This window comes from Chelonia mydas, chromosome 3, assembly GCF_015237465.2.
Source record: "Chelonia mydas isolate rCheMyd1 chromosome 3, rCheMyd1.pri.v2, whole genome shotgun sequence".
NCBI lineage: Eukaryota > Metazoa > Chordata > Testudines > Cheloniidae > Chelonia > Chelonia mydas.
In genome coordinates, this window is record NC_057851.1 from 140,424,977 (window position 1) to 140,448,355 (window position 23,379).

At 39.3% G+C, this 23,379-nt stretch overlaps 1 protein-coding gene across 6 annotated transcripts in view; it reads left to right on the plus strand.

The window, feature by feature from the left end:
- Positions 1-23,379, plus strand: part of CRIM1 (cysteine rich transmembrane BMP regulator 1) — a 306,847-nt gene that overhangs the window by 239,683 nt on the left and 43,785 nt on the right. For 5 of the 6 annotated variants that reach the window (XM_037895411.2, XM_037895410.2, XM_037895409.2 and 2 more), the window contains one exon: positions 11,575-11,696. The exons of the other annotated variant lie outside the window; for it this stretch is intronic. In XM_037895411.2, the coding sequence (XP_037751339.1) occupies positions 11,575-11,696 (122 nt within the window). The remainder of the gene's footprint in view (positions 1-11,574; positions 11,697-23,379) is intronic. 6 annotated transcript variants of the gene reach the window in all.

Genomic DNA, 23,379 nt, shown 5'->3' on the forward strand with positions numbered 1-23,379 from the left:
TAGCTGTTTTTCAAGGAGGGTAGGAATGAAACAGAACACAGTGCAGATTATGCGAGTGGCTGTTCCAAGCATTTAGCAGCAAAAATAGGATTTATCAAGTCTCCACTGGATGAAGAAGACAAAGAGAGTAGGTAGACAGGCAATGTGGGTAATCTGTGGGTAGAAGGAGGGGGTGTAAAAGAAGATTATGGAAGAGATGTAGTTGGGGCAAAATTCTTTTTGAAATTGAAAATTACCAGATGTGATCATATATTCCACATGTTCTCACCACTTATGGAGAACAAGAATAATTTTCACTAGTTGATATTTGAATCCTCTGTTTATTTTAATGTTGATAATGCAAAAGTATAAACTGAAATAAATATTCCACTAGTGTAAAGAAATGTAAAAAATAACTTAATGTTACCATTAACAGTGAAAACCAATAGGCTGTTAAACTTGTGTTTCATTGCGATTTGTAGCAAAACACGGAATCTGACTGTTTATGGTATAGAAAATGTCTTAATTATGACATTCAGGTATGCAGCAACACTTAAACTTTGGCACGGAATAAATGAAATTTTTTATTTACATTTTCAGATGCTGTGTTTAAATACTGTTATCCCTGATACTATTCAGTAATTAGCAGTTATTTTTAGCTTTCTAATCAATAATGAACTATACAGAATAATCTAATATGCTGTCACTATAAAAAGGACTCTGTCAAGATGGTTAGATCTTGCTTTAACAGCTTCCCCATGTTACAGCTCTTAAATTAAGGACTGTAACATTGTTGCAGCGCTAATTTAAAAAAATAAAAAAAGATAAATCCACAGTTTACTGTTACTTGAGCTATACATACAATGGACATGTGTCTGTGTGCACACATACATTCTCACATAGTTCAACATAAAACAGCATACTTACATGTGCAGTTTACATAGTTTGTTTAAAGGGCAGCTCTCAATTTTTTAAAAAATTCAGTACTCCACCAATAATACTTTTTAAAAGTATATGATTCCAGTTTTTAATATAAAAGCTACAGTGTGGAATAATTGTTAAAATATGGTCATTTTAAAGGCATGTCATTGTCTCTTAAGGCCCTGCTGCAGGAAAGCACTTACACATGAGCTATAAGTGCTTTCCTGAGCCAAGGCCTAAATGTCCTCCTCCCCCCCCCCCCCCCCTTCAGTTGACTCTCTTTCTTGATTTTGCTGTGGAGTATCTAAGGCAATCAAGCTAGCTTCTCTTTATACTTTTTTCCTTTATAAAATACTTCTACCTTCAATTTAATTTATTTTATTTCACTTGTAATCCTAACCTTGGATCATATATTGCAGTGTTTAAAACTGTGTACTATTGTGAGTTCTGGAAATGCTTATCATAATTTTTCTGAAATGCCACATATTGTGCTTTTTATTCATTGATGTGTGTTTTATTTATTTACTTTTTATTTATTATTCATATTAATTTGCTAGTTTTACTGTTCTGTTCTTTTTATTATAATTGTATAATACATTTTTCCTCTAAAATGAATTTGTGAAAAACTCATGCTTTCTTAATGAGCACTTTATGGGATTAAAAGTTTTATTTGATCCAGTATTTTTTTCCTTACTCTATTTTGTTTTGTTTTATAAACAGTAATTATGAGGGGGGAGGGGAAAAGGATACTTTATTTCAGTTTTGAGTGAAATACAGTAGGGACAGAAACCCACAATGAACATATTTATGCAACTTCTAAATGTTGGACCTTGGGTATTTAGGAAGAATTAATGTTGTCCTAAGGTAAGTAAATGCAGTAGATTTCCATTCATGTTTCTTTACTCCCAGTGTGTGACTGGCGGTAACTTCCTTAACCAGAATCCACAACACCAGTGAGTGGAATATGTGTAGCTGCTAAGAATAATAGTCAGCCATTCCTCAGTCCATTTTTTCTTTCTACTTAGGACAGAGAAACGTCTTTTGACTTTGCTGCTATGTGTACATGTACATCCTTACTCTGTGAGAGTTTATTCATTTTTTAAAAAGTGAAGTCCTCTCTTTATTCTTATTGTTTCTACTGCTTCTTACTGTTCCATTGGTTTACATACAAATTAGATATTTGTCTGTGAGACGAGTCTTTGATACCTGACTACTTTATATTTGATTGAGATGCCTCTTTGCTAAGGCTGAGTTTCATGGCAGGTCTCTGGCTCGTTCCTTCTTTTTCTTCTGGGTTGTGATTTGTTTGTTTTTTGGAGGCACAGACCAATGACTTCAGGAAGAGCCTAAAGTGTGATTAGCAGATGTCCATCATAATGGTAATGTCTTCTCCCTATGGTGTCTGAGTACAAACCTGGACACTCATTGATTCAGAGTCTCTAGAATGTGTTTTTAAATTGCAGGGACTTAGAGAGATCATATCAGGTCTGATTGGCTTTCCCTAAAGTAGCCTGGAAGTCCTTAAAAATACTAGTTAAATACCTCAGATGGAAATTGAGACTCTTCAGATTTGCCTGTTTAAAAGTAAGACCAGCTGAATAGACCCTACAGTGCCACTTTACCATTTGCAAAGCATTTAAATTAAGTCTGACGTTAAGGGGTACATAAAGGCATTAGATCTGTTGGAGCATCGACATAATTTCCTTGTGGCAGTCAACAATGACGTGAAGTTAAAATGGGAGCCTGCCCCCAAGAACCGGTCTACTTCTTTAGTTGAATATTTTGGCATATATGATACATCCCTCATGTATCCTCAGCATCTTGGATTTCCTGGGGTCTCTGCTCACTCCAGATCTACACTGTCATAGCAGAGAGAGCCCAGCTTCAAAGACTGTGGATTGGCCTCCTGTACATTTTAATGAATGCTTTCTTCCTGCATATTTGCAGCCCTATTGACCATATGCAACCTGTTAAGGCATCTTGCACACCAAAAATCAGTTGGAGCACCTGGCTCTGGCCACACAAAATCTGCTGATGTCTGTGCCTAAGCCATTAAGTCTATCAACATGTTCAGCCCGATTGATTGTGTACCGAAGGTACATTATATAAATGTTAAACAGTAATTGATTCCATCAGAGAAGTTGGCATTCTCAGCACCATCTTTCCTCAGTCCACGCCTTCACCTCTCCAACTAGCTGACTCAAGAGACTGAGGCAGAAAAAGATTCATCAGGTCAGTGCTATCTGAAGAAATCTTAACATCATACATTTCTTTGGAGTCTCTTTTCTGGAAGGACACAGATTCCTCCTTTCTAGAGAGACAGGAGGAAACCCCATGAATTTGCTAATTTTCTCCCCTTCACCCCACCGTGAGCAGAAAGGATGCTTTGAGAACATAATAAAAGAGGATTTGCATCTGGTTAGTGTGTCTCTTGATGCCTATCTTGCAACAACAAAAACAGCTTCTTCAGGGATAGAAATTTGCAGGCATGCATCATTGTGGTCTTATGGTCTCCTGCAGGAAGTGCAGCAAAATATGAGGACCTGTCACATAGAGGTAGAGAAATGTAGGGAAAGGGGTAGAAATTGAATGGATGGAAGAGAACAAGAGTAAGGCCACCTTCAATTCCCTGAGTTTCCATCATCTAGCATTCATATTTTTCATACCAGAGGAGGAATAAACAAAAAGCAGTGGCTAATAAATCAGGCAATGCCAGCAAGCCCAGCTTCAAAGATCCCCAAGACCCCAAGCAGAGTATAAAGCCACCCAAAAGCCAGAGGACTTAGTGTCTTCAGCATTATCCATCTCAGAAACAAGAACTTTACGGATTTTTAAAGGTTTGTTTAATCAGCCAGTTTTTACCATGGAAGATCACCCTGTAAGAAGAAGAAGAATACCTCCCACAACTCCCAGTAACCTTTAGTCGTGGATCATCAAAATTATGTTGTAGGACAGCTCACTAATTTCCCCCTTCAAGCATGCACTCGAGTACAGCTCTGTCAAAAAGAATTCACATGAAAATCTAGTCCCTCTTTGACAAAAATGCCATTAAACCCATACCATCAACTGCAAAAGGATATTTTATTCTAGGTACTTCTTTGTCAGAATTGGTGTAATGTAGGTTAGGCCAAATAAATCAGCTGAACACTTGATGAAAAGAAAAAAGTAAGTCTCTTGATTGATTTTGCTATGAAATTTCCCAGAGCCTCAAATTTTTCTCATCTAGACTTTGTTATTCACTATCTCTTGGCAGAACATTTTAGTATTCAGGTACAGGTGACAGTATTTTTGTCATGACTAGAGAAGATATTTTCTGACTTTGCCCAATTCCATGCAGATACACAGAGGAGGAGGAGGAGGCCAGGAGGAGTCTTCCACACGTTTTGCACCCTGTGCCAGAGCTGTGTCTAACTGTTGCAGTTCCCCAAACATAAACACTGTGACTCCAGTGTCCACAGTGGCATAGGACATAGGACAACTCAAAGGGAATGGGGAAGGGCAGGATTATGGCCCCCATTTGCCTCTTCACAAGTCGTGGTGCTAACTCCACAAGGGAGAGCACAAGTTGTACCCGAAAGAAGGATGAGTCAGTGGAGGAAGGATTATCTCAGAGTTAAGAGAATGAACTGGGACTCAGGAGATCTGGATTCAATTCCCACCTGTTGCAAACTTCCTGTGTGACCTTATGCAAATCACTTAATCTTTCTCAATTCTTCATTTGAAAAATACTTCCCTCCCTCACAAAGATCTAGTGAGGATAAAAGTGTTGATGATGTTGTATGAGGCACAGAGATACTACACTGATGAGAGCCATAGAAGTACCTTGACAGACACATCAGTAGTGTCTGTGCGCCACTGATACTCCAGGAGACAATGTGTTTGCCTGAGGCACAAAGTCTCCTAGAATACTTGCTGCAACAGTGCACTTCTGCACTGCCTCTATGCATTTGTCTATACTGCGGCTGGCAGCATGTTTTCTACTACGGGTAGACAGACACATGCTAGCTCTGCTTGAGCTGGCACTCTAAAAATAGTGTAGCTGAGGCAGCGTCTCAGGCTAGCCACCTGAGTACAGACCCATCTGGTCCTTATAGATGCATACTCAGGTAGTTATGCTGAACCGCCACCCATGCTACCCCCTGGCTGTGCTGCTATTTGTAGCGTGCTGTAGCTTGAATAGAGCTAGCACGTCTGTCGACTCAAGCTGGGAAGCATGCTCCCAGCTGCAGTGTAGACATCTTACAAAAGCCACTATTGAGCCCTGTGCATGCAGCTCTGCTGTTTAAATGCTATAGTTTTGCAGGTATTTTATTCATTTATTTTTCTTCCTAGTCATTAGATTGTTTGTTAGCTTTGTCCTTTCTTTTGTTCTTGGATAGTAAATTAAAATTGCATCCATCCTTTTGTTTAGCAGTTCCAGGCTTGGCATTCCATGTTTAATGTGGGTATTTCTTATACTGTTTCCTTTACAGCGGTCACCTTTTGTTTGGTTGGTTGGGTTTTTTGTTTTGTTTTGGTTTTCTTTTTTTTAACTTGGATACACTTTAATTGTGCCCTTCAGGGTTTTTTTCCCCTGAAACGAGGCCTAGATTTGCTCTGCTTAAACCAATGGCTTTTCTAATGCTGCTGCTGTTTTTCTGTATATGCAGATAACAGTTTACTATTACAAACTCTCCAGTTAAAACCGCCATATTTTATAATTAATCACTGAGAAGTATTTTTTCCATTTAGCTGTGTAAACCATAAGCCATGACTCAAATGAATTAGCATTAGAAAATGCTAGATTAAGGGTGTCCAATCTGAGGTTATATCAAACAATTTTAAATGTTATACATACAATTTTGCTGTGGAAGCTAGATTGGAAGTTAATGTCTCGGGTTGTGATAAAAATCCTTTTCACAAAAGCTACCAATACAGGGGACGATGTGTCTCTTCAAAATATCAAAATACTTAAAACTAAGGTTCCACTCTAAATAGTGCTTGTAATCATTGTGCGAATCCCTTATGATGCCAATGACTTGCAGATCAAATGTGCTCATTATTCAAGTAAAAGTATCCTTTTTTCTAATTGCCAGACCTGTCCATTCAAACTGGAATCTGAGCTATGCTGGGTTCTTTCCTGCTACTGCATCATCAGCAATAATAAAAGTTTTGCAGGACAGCTTATGCTCTTAGGCACCTTTGTAATTCATCTTCAGTGGGTTTGCGCATATGTAACTTACTGTAACTTAGGGAACAATTGTGTTGACAAAGCACAAGAAGGAATAGAATCCATCACATTTTCTTTTAGCAGTATTTCCTTATGTGAGTTTGCAAATAATACATCTGTGTCTGTCTTCTGAATATACACAGATCTCTCTAGCAAGAAATATAGGCCATTTTCAGAGTAGAACTACACTTAAAATTAGTTAACCCACTAATAATACATTCTTGGAAAATCAGAGTAGATACGTATTTCATATTAATAGTCAATCCAAGGAAATCAACCGAAGCTCATGCAGTATCTGGGGAAATTCAGTATTCAGAATAAAAGGTCAAATGTTAAATTGGAAGAATTGGCTGGAAAATGGTATTCTCAAACTTTGGATCTCTAAAATAAAGGAATTTTCATGAGTTTTGCAGAGTTAAAGACCAAATCAGGTTAACACAAGAATGCACACTGGCAATATCTAATGCTAAGGGACTGCCTAAAAAAAGATTTTTGGTAAATAACTTCAAGCACGAGATCAGAAATTTGTGGAATTTTTTATTGAAAAGAATAATACAAAATAGCTTCTGAAGTATGTAAATTTCTATTAAAACAGGTGAGGAGAGCTTCCATTTTTTCTCTCTCTTCCTCCACTTCCCCTCCCCGGCATTTGAAATTCCATTGTTTAGAACATAGTTTTTCTCTAATCAAGGATAAAGTAGCAATGCAAAAGAGATGTTGATTTACAGGTGATGCGGCCTAAGATTTCCCATAAAGTTTTCTGAACCGCTTTTCATCTGAACAGGGTAGACTTGAAAGACAATAACAAATACTAGAGGTGTTCAATAAGCTCTGGTAGCTATGATTCAAATCCTGTTTTGCCCTTGAGAGGGCAAACAAAGCCCAAAACACAGTGGAAGCAGTGTAGATTGACTGCACAGAGGAAAATAGCAGGGAAACTTTGCATGGCCTATGCATCACGGGGCCGTTAAATGGAATAACTTGAGCGCTCACTGAAATGAGCAACGGTTGCACAATCTGTTCCTTATAAACTTATCACATTATGACTTCATCACTGAATTCAAAAAAAGATGGAGTATATTCTTGATAGGGGCTTCTGCATGTTCCAGTGATTGTGGTACTCGTTCATCTAGGGGTTAAAGGTCATATGAGGAATAGAGTACTGGATGTCATAAATTGAGTAGTTAAGTGTGCTTAGATACTTGCATGATCAGGCCCTAATTCATTAATGCTATTAAAGAACTATAGCTCCTTACATGAAGAGTGCTATAGAAGTACAAGGTATTGTATGAGGCCTGTGTCTAGAGGTATGTAGGGAGCAGTAGTTTCTACTCTATACATATAGTGTGGATGAGGTAGTTTGGGTTCATTAGTTTGTAGAGGAAAGATAGATTGGGATTATAGGTTTTCTGTACTGGATATGAGTAAGAGGTGAGATGTTGTCTTCCACTGTGAACAGTCATGTGAAATGGAGAGGGGTCTGTAGCTTATAGGAAGTGAATAGGAATTGGTTCTTTGATTTACATATGAAATATGTGAATTCAGGTATTGTGTTAACTATTGGAAATATTAATGGGACAGAGTGAAGGCAGAGAGTAAGGTGGGTTCTGATAAATATCGATAACGTTTTCTATATTAGTTGATCAAGTAAAGTTGACACAACTACATTTTTTTAGTAACCTTATCTCTAAATTCCTACTATATGCCTTTCTTGTAATGTTAATTACAGCCATGGTGTTATCTTAACCATTTTTGTCTCAGAGCTGTCTTGAAGTTTAAGTAATTATTTTCAATAAGATGGGGTGATTTAAATTGTTGATCTAAATCACTTGGGTTTTGTTTGTTGTTTAAATCAACTTGAGGCTTTCTAAAAATAATTTTAAAATTTGTACTTTTGCAACTTTAGATTAAATAAAGTATAACGAACTGAACTATAAACACTGGGTTGGTTGGGGTTTTTTTTAAAGTGCCACTCAGTAATTTCTTTTATTTGAATTTTACAAAACTGCTGGAGGCAAAAACAAAATATTGAAAATTAAAATCCTGATCCTGCAAAGAGTTATGCAGGTATGCAGCATTACTCACATGAATAGCGCCAAACTCAATGAGACTTCTCATGCTTAAAGTTAAGCTAAAACTGTAGTTTAACAAAAAATTTAGTGGCATAAAATCTGTCATTTCAAAACAAAATTGCTTCAGTGTTAACAATGAAAAGTTATTTCGACTTTTGATATATTAACCAAGTTATTGTGGACTTCTTTAAACATGCCGAACAAAATTTTTAAAAATAGGAACCTTAAATTAGGCTCCTAAGCCCATATTTAGGCAAAAAGCACTGGGGAAAGCCAGTCTCATTGACTTCAGACTGCAAAATCTGGTAGACCAGTATAGCCTAGTCAAAGCACTTCCACTTTTTTGACTTGTGGAAGTTCAACGTATTGGAAGGTGGTGTTGGTTGCAGATATAGCACAGCCTATGTTCTAATCAATGTGTTTGAGTGTGCATGGTTCTCAGAGTAAGGATGTTAATGAAACCCTGGAACTGTCTTTTTCATCAAAGATTAGAGCATTTTCAAGGTAAAATTTCTTAGTAGAAATACTCCCTATGTAAAAACTGAAATTCTCCTAACAGGAAACTAAAGAAACAAGTAAACATATTTGACTATAAAATGGGAATTCAGCATAGTTGTAGCCGTGTGAGTCCCAGGATATTAGAGACACAAGGTGGGTGGGGTAATATCTATTCTTGGACCAGCTTCAGTTGATGAGAGAGACAAGCTTTCGAGCAACACAGGGCTCTTCTTCAGATATGGGAAAGGAACTTCCTGCATCACAGCAAAATGCAAGGTGGAACAGACAGTTTACCACAAGTAGTTAGCACATATTGTAAGGGACCATCCAAGGTAGAGTGCCTCACCACAGAACCTGATATCATACCAGCAGGTGAAGAACTAGAAGAATTCTTCCACTATCTCCACTTCAAAAAATCGTCACAACAATGATGACACCACTCACAACTACCATGTTCCCACCTACAATCATAAGAAAAAAGAATCCTCTGAGTGGACACAACAGTGTGGGCAAAACCACACTCTTGATCATTACATTGCTTCAGGAAAAAAACTGACTGCAAAATCCTTAACAAACATCACATCCACCATTATCTCTTCACTGCCAAGAAGACAGCCATACAGTCCCAGAAATCTAACCATCACATAGTGCTCAAACCAGCAGACATTGCACTTGGGGATACATGGAAAAGAGGTGTTACTGTGGCACAGAAACAGTTCCATTTATGGGGAAATGAATGGGTGGGGGGCATAAGTGCTGCCTGTCCATGTTCTCCTCTAGGATGGTTTTAGTGGAAGAAAAATTTACCTCTATTCCCCAACCTTATGGTTTACCTTTTCCTCAACGCTTCACTTTGCCCTGCATGCCTGCCTTCCCTGCATACCTTCTCTGCATCAATTTCCTCATCACACAGTCTGTCTCTCCCACTTTTTTACCATTCCATGTCTTTCAGGCCCCTTGGTAGGGGTGCTGAATCAAAGATTGAGCACTCAAGGGGGAAGGCATTGGGGCGGTTAAGATTCCAGCAACCACAACTATCCTTCCTGGAATGAGGTGTGCCTATGAAAAGATGCTGGCCCTCAAGATGTTTTGATAACGAATGGCTTTGAGGCTGCAAGGTGAATAAAGAATACAAATGGTGTGGGATGTCTGAGAAAAAGACCATTATAAATACTCTGATTTTTAAGAAAATAAAAACAATAGCTTTTAAAATGAGAGTAAAATAGTATCTTTGCACCATAAAGCTTAAAAACTTACACTTTTAATGAAAACTTAAATTAACACTGTATATTTATTTTTAATGTAATATTACTTAAAATCTTACCAAGTCTTACCCAAAAGATTCAAAGGCAACAGTCATCAACACTCCTTACCAAGGGTAAGGGTTGTGGATTTTCCATCACCGACCAAAAAAATAAAAATACTCAAGATTAGATGTTTTTCTAAAATATATGCTGTAGTTCAAACAGGAATTATTTCAGGGAGGTTCTATGATCTGTTTTATGCAGGTGATCAGACTAGATTATCACAATGGTTCCTTCTGACCTTGAAATCTAAAAATCTCTGAATTGTTGAGGATAATAATGTTAACACTACTTGAGGATCAATACTGTTCTTTAAATATAATGTTCCAAAAAAGTTAGACCAGTTTTACAAAAGTGAAATAGATTTGATTTGTCAGACTTTCATATTTCACTTACATCCTGTCCAGTTATCCCCAAAACATTATTTATAGACTCTCATTCCTTAGATGATCACCTTTAGGAAATTTCAGGTGTATTGATTTAGTTTTGGCAAAGTTAGTGGGCTGAGATTGGTTAGTTCCAGCGTTATCTATGGAGCGGTTACCATCTCACTGTAATACTATAAGACCATAACTTCTGTTTGAGCTGTAGTATATCTGTTAGAAAGATAGCTAGTCTTCATTTAAAGACCCCAAGTGATGGGGAATTCACCAAATCCCAAGGTAAATTGTTCCAATTTATTCAAATTTTTTGCAATCTATCCGTTAACCAGTTTTTAATCCACTTAATGTAGGCTGCATTGATTGTGTGTAATATAAATAGATTTAATAATAAAACATGATCTCATCAAAAATCAGTAATAAGTTTGTTTGACAAGAACTATTTTTCATAACACCATATTGATTAGCATTACCAGTGTTACAGGACTTGGTTGGTGATTATAAAAACCCTCAATTCTCTTGCTTGTTTCAATGTATTTATCTGGAAGGTGGGAAAATGTTTCTGTACTTAGCTTCTATCTTGGGTATCTTTGTGAAGATACATATCTTTCTGTATTAAAAAATGTGTAACTATGCATTCACTGCCTTTGCCGCTTGGTTATTGGCATTCCTCATCTTATATTTCAAAGAAGTTTTCTGTTACTTATTTAACATTTTCGGTTACATCCCTGGAGCATTTTACGTGAGTGGAGATCTACTGTATATTACTTATTGGAGAAAAAAAAATTACTTGTAATTTTTGTTCTCAGAAGATAGTGATTATAATAGATCCCCACTTACCCTTCTATCTTCTTTACAGATTTGGAGATGTTCTGTTATATCTACTCTTTTATTCTTTCACCTGAAAAAAGAACTGATTGTCAAAAGCAGTGCTGGCTCATCAGCGCTTAAGTGTACCAGGCAAATGAGGTGGTCTAATAGCTTGAAATTTAAATAGGGTGTTTCTGCCAGTCACACAGAGGGAGCACAAGCCAAGAGTGGAGATCTATTTACCCCTTACCACCTCTGAGTACAAGAATTACAATTCAGGAAATTTTCTTTACTTACTTAGTCACTTCAGGGGAAACCTTTGCTCTGAAGATCATGGGCATTTTTTAATCAGACATTTAAAGTTATCTGCTGACCTTTGACAAATTATTTCGGTCATCTAGGAAGAACAAGCATGGCTGTGATATCTGTCGCTGTAAGAAATGCCCAGAACTTCCTTGTGGTAAGATCTGTCCAATGGGCTTCCAGCAGAATAATCATGGTTGTCTTCTCTGCAAGTGCAGAGGTAGGTGTGAATGCATTACCTCCATATCTGTGTTTGCTTTAAAGCAATTGGAAGCTAGGAGAAATGGAAAGGAGTAGTACATTGTATTAATAAGACTTGCAACTTGGTAACTCAAATGGTGGTAGTCCACTTCATTTTCTGTAGGGGAGGACACTGTATAGTAGGGTTTTGTTATCATTTGTAGTTTTTGTGTTTTTAATGTCAGCCTAGTAAAGGTACACAACACACAGTTCTTTTGGCATTTTAGACCGCAGTCCATTCTTCCATTGAGAAGTCAGTGAGAGTCAGTTGATTAACTTTAGTAGGATTTCGATCAGGCCTTTAATAAGCCTGAGAAAATGGATTGCTTTGCTTCCTTCACTGGAATATGTTTTCTTTAAATCTATATTTAAAATTTTTTAAATATTTCATTTGACTTCCACCTGACCCAATTCACTGTACATAATTGCATCAGTATTTGTACATTGCTTTGACTGTATAAAACATTATATAAGTGCTAAGTATTATTATTTCAACTGAGCTGTAGGTTGCTTAGTAGCTAGGTGAATATTATTTTTTTCTGATCCTGTTTCAATACATTTACCCTTAAGTGTTATCGAAATAATTTGCTACTTCTTCCCTCTGCATCCAACAAGTTCTTAGAGACTTTTGGTTGGTTAAGTAAAATTAACAAATAACTATTTGTTTTGTTAAAATATATGATTCTTAAAAGCTTTTACTTTTGTAAGTTTACTTCTCATGTCTGTAGAAGAAAACTAAAGGAAAACAGTTGGTCTATGGAATACTTCAGTCTTCCTTCCAGTCACAATGAACAGTGTCAAAGCTTGGCAATAATGCACAAGCTTTGACTTAACTTTTGGGGGCTTATTTTACGTTCCTTCCTATTGGCTATGTACAATATGATCCATATAGTTTTACAATAGCTAAACAGTTCTATATTTATAAACAGCTGGGATTTATTTCAACAGTATTAACACATAATATCCCTAATCATCTAATAATAATTTTGCAAAATGCAACTTTTGAGATAAGATATTTAAGCTTCTATTCTTTAATGAACAATACAAATGTTAACCAGTGTTAAACAATGCTACTAACCTCGTGTACTCCCATGGTCTTCTATCACCTCTGTTCTGACACCTCTTACATGCCTCTCCACCTCCTCTCTCCAGGTGTGCATCACTTCCTGTCTCTTATATCTCTTCAAGAATGTCCTGCAGTTTCTTAAACTAAACGTGTTAACATTAAACTATACTACTTATATATCCTCCCAATGACTCCTCTGTCGTCACTTTCTCCGTCACCATTAAAAACTCCATTTCCTCAAAGTTACATTTTTTGGGTTATCTATAACTCCATTCTATCTTCCTCTCCTATATCAAAGCACTCACTATATCTTACTGATTTTCCTTCAATAACATTTCTAAAATCTACTCTTCCCTTTCCCTCTCCACTGTCAAGTCCATGTTTTTATCTTGCCTCGACTACTATAACTTCTTTCTTTCCCATCTTTAATATGTCCAGTATTCAGCAGCTAAGATGGTAACCATTTCTCACTCCTTCAAAATGAGGCTGAGGAGTTTCAGTTTTATACAGATAGAGACAGGAAGTTGGTGAAAGAAAATGAGCTGAGGCTGGCATGGTGAAATGCCTGACTCTCACTGTTGAGGCTCTGCAAGAGCTCTGCCCCTGCCTACATCTCATCTCCTGTGACACTACAACTTTCCTCCTGGTTTCTGCCCACTCTTCTCTAAGATGCCACAAGTCCTCCTGTTCTTTTTGCGGATACAGACTAACACGGCTGCTACTCTAAAACCTCTTCACACCTCATTACTCTACTTTTCACCTCTTACTACTCTCACCGTTATGACGTTTTCCCCACTGATTTCTCTGTAGCTGGAACAATATCCCTCTTCTTTTGCACCCAGCATCCTCATGCTTTCCGATCCCTCCTCAAAACCTATTTCTACTCTACCATTCTCGTCCTATCTCAAATACTGTTTAAATATATTAGAACATATATTATTCATTCACTGTGAATATGTATATAGAATAATAGGACTCTGATTATTTTAGTTTGTTTTATTCGTTGTCCTTCCTTTCCCTGTACTTTTTATCGGTCTTTATATTTTGTCATATGTTTGGCTAATTTAGGCTGCAAATTCTTTGAGCGTGGACCATGTACTTTTCAAATTTCCATAAAGCACCATCCAGACCTATGGCTTAATTTTCTGTTGCCACATATGGCCACTGCCTCAGTTTTCTTACCTCATCTGGGTAATTTACTTAGCTTTATGCATAGCTGCTTTGTCAGCTGTGGCTTGCTTACCATTCTGTTCACCTGTCTCTTATCCCTACTCTTAGGCCTGTCTGAAATTTTCTTCCATGACTTCCATCTGCTGGACTCCCTACCCCCTTACAAACTCCCTCAGTAGTGAAAACCACTGCCAATTTTGCCTCTTTGCTGATCTGTATTACTGGGGCTTTTCTACAGCCCTTTCCCAGCATGCACTTCTTCCCAGATTACAATGCTCAGTGTCATTCTGGGGCTCAACCTGTGAACAGTCCTTGGTGGCCATGTGATCTTCTTTCTTGAGGGCAAGCACATGCTGATACAGGGTCTTTATCAGTGATTATTAATAAATAAATGTCAGCAGTAAAAATGTAAATGTCCTACAGTCTGTACTTTTCTCCCAGCATCTCGCTCTACACGTGAGTATATGCATGTATGCATGCTGCTCTAACGAACTGTGTTAAATAGTTGTACTTTTCATCAATTGTTAGCTTTTGTTCAGGCTGCATTCACACAACCCTGAAGTATGAGTGTTAGTCACAAAGCAGTTTTTACTTGGGGATGTACATGTGCACAAAATTTACTTTTATATTAACTGTCTTAACGTTGTAACAGCTGCAAGAGTTACATATCTAAATAGGTTTAAACTGTTTTAGCACTTAAATAAAGGCTACTTTGTGCAATTAAATTTCCCATGTCCTTCCAGGCCATTCCTTCAGCTGTAAAAGTATAGCTTATACTATACCAGTCCTGAGCACAATCTCATTTATTTAAAGGACTTGGGGACATCAGAAATCTTCAGATAAACAGGATTTTATATGAAACTGTGGAGGTAGTTGGCCAGCTAGCTTTAAAGGAACTGTGATCTCAGGCATCCCAGACTACCTGCACAACCTGGTGAGACACAGTAAAACCATTCTTTTGTTAATCAGGTCTTTTGGTTAAATGAAGATTGCTTAAACAAGGAAGTACAGTTACACAGCTGTATATGTTCATGTGTACTTGTTCAGCTACATTTTCTAATACAAACATGTCCATGTATGTCAAGTTTTTTTGACCCTTGTAATTATCAGATGCAGTAGAGTCATAGAAATTCGGGATGGCAAACACCTAGAAGGACGCTCAGCCTCTCTCTGTGCCAATGTAGAACAGAGCTTGAGTCTGGGGTAACTCTGTCCAACATGTCCCCTTTTAATAGGCTACCTTTAGTGAGGCAGGCAATTGTTCTTGAGTGGTCTGTAGGCCTTGTACTATGCCATGTAGCATTAACCATTGTTACCCTTTTGTAGCATCCTTACATGGTGATGTAACGTTACTCTAGGCAGCAAGCACTATGTAATGGAACAATCACCTTATGATAGACAGGTTTTTGAAAAGATGAATTCTAAACTTAGTTTTAGTTAGTTGGGAATTGGTCCTGCTTTGAGCAGGGGGTTGGACTAGATGACCTCCTGAGGTCCCTTCCAACCCTGATATTCTATGATTCTATGAAAAACTGCTTGCCTATTTTCCTTTTTTTTTTAAATGATACCAATTCCATGTTTCTTGGATGATTAAGAGCCCTGCATACTCTGTAGCAAACTAGGCTTAAATTATTCAGCACTCCGGTGCAGCAGACTAAAATACCTGTGCCTACTTCAAGTACATTTAATAATAGAGGGTTTTATTGCATTCACTGTGGAAAATGAATAATAACAATCATTGAAGTATTTCTTGTGCTATTTAATTATGTTAAATTCCATTTTCATGCTGCTCCTAGATGTTTAATGTGCCACATGATTTTTATTTGTAATGCATCTCTGTACTGTAAACATTGTACTGGGAAATACGTAGACTTTGGCAGCTGTGTAAGAGACAGTTTGGGTTTTGGCTCGAAGGTAGGCATGGGAAGCACTTTGGTTTTGGAGCACCAAAAGTTAGTTGCAGCTTTTGCCACAGAGGAGGACTTGATTTCTTCTTTCCCCATCCTAGCAACCTTTGACAGCAACCAGCTGCACCACTAGTCCCTATTCCTGTATCTGCCAATGCATCTAAAATTATAGATAAGACCATTAATGTAGCTGATTGTTTAAGCCAAAATGATGGGCCATGAAAGAGTAACAGTGTTAATTATTATTGTTTCAGATGATGTCATTAGGTCTCAGAGTCAACACCTCTCTGAGATAATCAGGAGTCTTTTAGAGTTATTATTTGACTGCTTGCATACGCCTGTAGACACTTCGTCAGCTAAAACTTAGGTTTCGAAATGGGAACTATCTTCACAACTATAGGAGTTAAAACTTTTTTCTTTGTAAAAAGTTAGATTCTGGAGTACAATTCTGACAAATTCCTAGGGCATAGGATTCCAGGATACTTGGAGACTTATCTTTAAAAAAAACAGCCCTATGATCAACTTCACAAATCTGGAACTAGAAATTGTAGATTTTCTGTTTTTATTTACCATGTATGAGATCTATTCTTGTTAAATAGTTAAGTGGCCTAAAATACAAAATAATGGACTGTCCTGTAGGTTATAACTTGAGTATTGAGTGTCTGTTTCATTTGCTGTTTTTTCTTGATATCACACAACTTTGAAAAGAATGTCATTATATCTTTCTTTTTTTAACAAAAACTACCATAGAATTCTACTCTAGTAATTTTTTCTTTGCTAAAAGAGCAAGTTTACATGCACAGATCATAATCATCTCATGTATGATGATACACCTCTACCCCGATATAACGCGACCCGATATAACATGAATTCAGATATAACGTGGTAAAGCAGCGCTCTGGGGGGCGGGGCTGTGCACTCCGGCAGATCAGCACGTCATCATGTCTGGCTCCGACACGCTGCTCTGAGCGGCATGTTAAGGGTGCCAGGCCGGGGCGGAGGGGTTGGATAAGGGGCAGAAGGTCTTGGAAGGCAGTCAGGGGACAGGGAGCAGGGGGAGTTGGATGGTTTGGAGGTTCTGGGGATGGGGAACAGGATAGGGCATGGGAGTCCCGGGGGGCCTGTCAGGGGACAGGGGTGTGATAGGAGTAGGGGCAGTCAGGGAGCAGGGGAGTTGGGTAGGGGGTGGGGTCCTGGGCGTGATTAGGGACGGGGGGGTCTCTGGAGGGGGCGGTCAGGGGACAAGGAGCAGGGGGCTTAGATAGGGGGTGAGTCTTGGGAGGGGTGGTTAGGGGCGGGGGGTCTCTGGAGGGGGTAGTCAGGGGACAAGGAGCTGGGTGGGGTTTGGATGGGTCAGGGGTTCTGAGGGGCTAGTCTGGGGGCAGGAAGTGACTATTAATAACAGAAATGCTCGAGGCCAAAGCAAGTTCGCTATAACGCAGTTTCACCTATAACGTGGTAAGATTTTTTGGCTCGCGAGGACCGCGTTATATCAGGGTATAGGTGTAGTTCACTCAGAAAAGTTGAATAATACATATTCAGTTTCAGTGGCCGAGTTCATTAAATAGAATACTGCTGCTATTGATCTTCTTGGAATTAAATCACTTTAACAATATAGCTAGTTTAATGGCAATCCCTAGTTAGGGAAAATAGGTACAAGAAACATAATGTTTATTTGGTTTTCTATTTTTTCAGACAAGACATTGAATAACAAAATACAGATGTGAAAAACTTGAGCTTATTTCACTCATTATTTTTATGTGCCTTTTTCAGAGAAAACCATGCAAAAATGTATGTAATATATTTCAAATAATCACCTGTCACCGGAAGAGATTTCTATAGAAGAGGGGTGGGTGGGTGTGTGTGTGTGCATGTGCGGATGCAAAAGAAGTCTGTTTTCATCATTTTCAGAGACAGAGATCACATGAAACATGATCCTGTAGTACTTAGAGCAATTTCATGACAAAGATAGGCAAAATGTAGACAAAGTATTTGCCCCACTTTGTTACATGTTGCTAACTAGTGATGGAAGTATTAGCCGTTGACACAAAAAATATCACAGCAAAAGGCTGATTAGAGCAAGAATGTCACAACAGACATTTTTTTTAAGGGAGAAAGATGCCCTATTTGGATTTTCAGTTATTCTGATCCATGTTGTGCAATATGCAGTTTGAATAAGGCATCAGTCAGTATGATGGAGACAGCAAGACCACCTTAATACTTCTGCTTTATATGTCCTCTTATTTGAGTCCGTATAAATCATATATTACTCCAAAGGAGGGCAGGGGATGGTACAGCAAATGAGTGGTTTGATGGTGCTTCTGGCCAATACACTAAATCATTCTTTACCAATCAAGCACATATTGGAGGATGCCTACTGAAGCCTCAGATGCTGGCAGATGTAGTGTCACTGACACTATATCTTATGACAGGTTTCAGGGTAGCAGCCATGTTAGTCTGTATTCGCAAAAAGAAGAGTACTAGTGGCACCTTAGAGACTAACAAATTTATTTGAGCATAAGCTTTCGTGAGCTACAGCTCACTTCATCGGATGCATCCAGTGGAAAATACAGTGGGGAGATTTATATACATAGAGACAATGGGTGTTACCATACACACTGTAACAAGAGAGTGATCACTTAAGGTGAGCTATTACCAGCAGGAGAGCGGGGGACCTTTTGTAGTGATAATCAAGGTGGGCCATTTCCAGCAGTTGACAGGAAAGTCTGAGGAACAGTTGGGGTGGAGGGGGGGAATAAACATGGGGAAATAGTTTCACTTTGTGTAATGACCCATCCACTCCCAGTCTCTATTCAAGACTAAGTTAATTGTATGCAGTTTGCAAATTAATTCCAATTCAGCAGTCTCTCGTTGGAGTCTGTTTTTGGAGTTTTTTTTATTGAAGAATTGCAACTTTTAGGTCTGTAATCGAGTGACCAAAGAGATTGAAGTGTTCTCCAACTGGTTTTTGAATGTTATAATTCTTGACGTCTGATTTGTGTCCATTTATTCTTTTACATAGAGACTGTCCACTTTGACCAATGTACATGGCAGAGGGACATTGCTGGCACATGATGGCATATATCACATTGGTAGATGTGCAGGTGAACGAGCCTCTGACAGTGTGGCTGATGTGATTAGGCCCTATGATGGTGTCCCCTGAACAGATATGTGGACACAGTTGGCAGCTGGCTTTGTTGCAAGGATAGGTTCCTGGGTTAGTGGTTCTGTTGTGTGGTGTGTGGTTGCTGGTGAGTATTTGCTTCAGATTGGGGGGCTGTCTGTAAGCAAGGACTGGCCTGTCTCCCAAGATCTGTAAGAGTGATGGGTAGTCCTTCAGGATAGGTTGTAGATCCTTGATGATGCGTTGGAGAGGTTTTAGTTGGGGGCTGAAGGTGATGGCTAGTGGCGTTCTGATTTAAAGGCATACATTGTCCCCAAATGTGAAATAGTTATGGGTGAGGACAAAGTCACAAAGTTCAGCCACCAGGTTTGCTGTGACATTATCGGGGATACTGTTCCTGATGGCTTGTAGTCCATCTTTGTGTGGAATGTTGGTGTAGAGGGCTTCTACATCCATAGTGGCCAGGATGGTGTTTTCAGGAAGATCACCAGTGGATTGTAGTTTCCTCAGGAAGTCAGTGATGTCTCGAAGATAGCTGGGAGTGCTGGTAGCGTAGGGCCTGAGGAGGGAGTCTACATAGCCAGACAATCCTGCTGTCAGGGTGCCAATGCCTGAGATGATGGGGCATCCAGGATTTCCAGGTTTATGGATCTTGGGTAGCAGATAGAATACCCCAGGTCGGGGTTCCAGGGGTGTGTCTGTGCGGATTTGATCTTATGCTTTTTCAGGGAGTTTCTTGAGCAAATGCTGTAGTTTCTTTTGGTAACCTCAGTGGGATCAGAGGGTAATGACCTGTAAAAAGTGGTGTTGGAGAGCTGCCAAGCAGCCTCTTGTTCATATTCCGACCTATTCATGATGACGACAGCACCTCCTTTGTCAGCCTTTTTGATTATGATGTCAGAGTTGTTTCTGAGGCTGTGGATGGCATTGTGTTCTGCACGGCTGAGGTTATGGGGCAAGTGATGCTGCTTTTCCACAATTTCAGCCCAGGAACGTCGGCGGAAGCACTCTATGTAGAAGTCCAGTCTGTTGTTTTGACCTTCAGGAGGAGTCCACCCAGAATCCTTCTTTTTGTAGTCTTGGTAGGAAGGTCTCTGTGGGTTAGTATGTTGTTCAGAGGTGTGTTGGAAATATTCCTTGAGTCGGAGACGTCGAAAATAGGATTCTAGGTCACCACAGAACTGTATCATGCTTGTGGGGGTGGAGGGGCAGAAGGAGAGGCCCCGAGATAGGACAGATTCTTCTGCTGGGCTAAGAGTATAGTTGGATAGATTAACAATATTGCTGGGTGGGTTAAGGGAACCACTGTTGTGGCCCCTTGTGGCATGTAGCAGTTTAGTGTCCTTTTTCTTTTGTAGAGAAGCAAAGTGTGTGTTGTAAATGGCTTGTCTAGTTTTTGTAAAGTCCAACCACGAGGAAGTTTGTGTGGAAGGTTGGTTTTTTATGAGAGTATCCAGTTTTGAGAGCTCATTCTTAATCTTTCCCTGTTTGCTGTAGAGGATGTCGATCAGGTGGTTCCGCAGATTCTTTGAGAGCGTGTGGCACAAGCTGTCAGCATAGTCTGTGTGGTATGTAGATTGTAATGGATTTTTTACCTTCAGTCCTTTTGGTATGATGTCCATCTGTTTGTATTGATTATCACTACAAAAGGTGGTGTTGTCGTGTGTCCCTCCCACCCACCCCCGCTCTACTGCTGGTAATAGCTCACCTTAAGTGATCACTCTCCTTACAGAGTATATGGTAACACCCGTTGTTTCATGTTCTCTGTGTATATAAATCTCCCCACTGTATTTTCCACTGAATGCATCCGATGAAGTGAGCTGTAGCTCACGATAGCTTATGCTCAAATAAATTTGTTAGTCTCTAAGGTGCCACAAGTCCTCCTGTTCTTTTTACTATATCTTATGGTACTATTTATTACCCAGGCACCCCAAGCTAACTGACAGCCCTATAGTGTGTCATTCAACAAAATATGTTGCCTTTATCTCCAAAGCCAGATAGCAGTTAACTCAGCAGTTGATAACAAGGGAAAGGAAGCTTGTTCCAATCTACTCTTACACAAAGCAAATTACTCCTGCCATTGCTGCTATGATTACTCTAGATTTGTGTCCATTTTCTGCCTGTTGAAGCCTCTGGCTTCCATACATATTGCAAATTACTATACCTGGATAACAGGGTTCACCAGACAACATTGCTCAACTAAAGCAATCCCAAAACTGTACACAGAGCCAGGGTAAATATAGCCATGTACCCGTCTAAAGATCTGTTGGATTCCAAGCGAAAGATGCTTTAATTTCTTAAGAGTAAATTTGAGTAATTAAGTGTAAGTTTGAGGAAGGGAACATGTTGGGGTAATAATTTCAGTCCTGTTACCTGCAAAGAAGCTAAGTGACTTAAACCCAATAAAGAAGTCACTGTGCATTTTAAAGTGTGATGCAGATATCACAGGTGTGGATTTATAGGACACTAGAACAGGTTTTGGTGTAATTGTGAGCTATAGTGAGCTGTGGGTTACAGTTATCCCAGAGGTGTGCCAGCAAATTTGCAACAAGATTCAATGGGATTTTTAAAGTTTTATTTTCTGGAGGGGTTACTCAAAATTTTAATAATTTGGCAAAAAAAAGTTAAAAATGCACAGCAGTACATCATACAAAAAATTGTGATATATAATCTGTTAGGATCCAATTGTAAATATACTGTAAATCAAAATAAATTTGCTAGAGTTCTCAGCAGTCATTACTGAGATACAGCAATGTACTAGGAGAAGTAGTTATATAGATTTGAGTTTGATATGACAGACCACTCAGAAGAGTTGTCTTCACTGCAACAGTCAGTACACTAGAGCTAGCCTAGCTCAAGAGAGAGTGAATGACCACACTGGAGCTACATGGAGCAATTGGATTAGCAGCTGGTGAGTTGTAATTTTAGCTGCTGCATCCTCAGGGTATTCCTATCTCCAACATCAGCAGCACTGGAGCATCAGCCCACACCCCCTGACAAGCTAGGTACATGAAGCTTTTAGGGATGTAAAAGTTTAACTGGTTAACCGATAAGCATCAGTCTACTGGTTTCAGTTAATGATTAAACTCCACTGCTGGGTCTGAGTCCTCTGCTGCCCTGTGTGTGTGGGGGGGGGGGGTCCCTGGGTGCGGGGGCCAGCAGCAGGGGCCCTGCATAAAATGTGGGGGTGCTTCAGCACCCCTAATTCCCCAGTTAAACATTTAACCATGTTGTTACAGGTTAGACCCCCCCCTTCTGGGATGCCACCTGATGTTCTGGGGTTTAACTAAGCCTCTCCTGCTCAATCAGCCTGGGTTCCCTCTCCCTGCTTTGCTGAATTAGGCTCTCCGACCTCTTGCAGCGCGCGCACACACACACACACACACACAGGTAGGGCCGCACCCTGCTGCAGACAGACTGACGTCAGCTCTGTGTGAGAGGAGTCCCCCAGCAGTCCCATGCACACCCCTTTTTGGGAGATAAACCCAAAATAATACTGTCTTGTGCTATATAGAAAAATCTGCACAGCGCAAGCTCATAAAAATCCGCCCTCTTCCTGAATGTGAAGAGAAATGTGCAAACTTCTTGTCCACCCAGTTAGAAATTGCATAAACTGAGTTTTATTATAAACAAGAAATAAGTGTATTAACTACACTTAATAAAGGTGTATTTTAAGTGAAAATAAGAGATAACAGACAGAACAAAGCAAATTACTAAGCAAATGAAACCAAACACTCAAACTAAGCTAGGTTCATTAAAGAAATTGGTTACAAATCGAATTTCTCACCCTAGATATTGTTGCAGGCAGATTACAGAAGGTCTTGAAAGACAGCTGCACTGGTCTCCCTCTTGAGACCTCAGGTATTATTACTTACAAGGTAGATGCCCTTCCAGCTTGGATTCTATCCTTTCCCCCTTAGTTCAGTTTTTGCTTCCAAGTGTTTTTTCAGTGTCTCTTTGGGTGGGGAGGCAGAGGAGGACCATGATGATGTCACTCCCCTGCCTTATATAGCTCTTGTGTAAGGCGGGAACCCTTTGTCTTCTAGTGGAAAACCACTGGCATTCCAAAAGGGGAGGGGGGTATCCAGTACCAGGTGACTCGGACCCATGTCTCTTCATGGCTGTGGCAGCCATTGCTCCTAAACTGTCTCCAGAGTCCACAGGAAGCCTAAGCTCTTTCACAGTCCATTGTCTCTGCTAATGGCCCATGAGGCCTGTCTGGCTTTTCCATTGTTGTACCTGAAGTGCAGGTTGGGGGAGACACCCAAATTAACACATTTGAAATACAGGTACATAGTTAATATTCCTAACTGCAGGTACAGAAATGATACAGGTGTACAAATTGGATAATCACATTTAGTAAATCATAACCTTTCCAATGATATCTTACATAAGC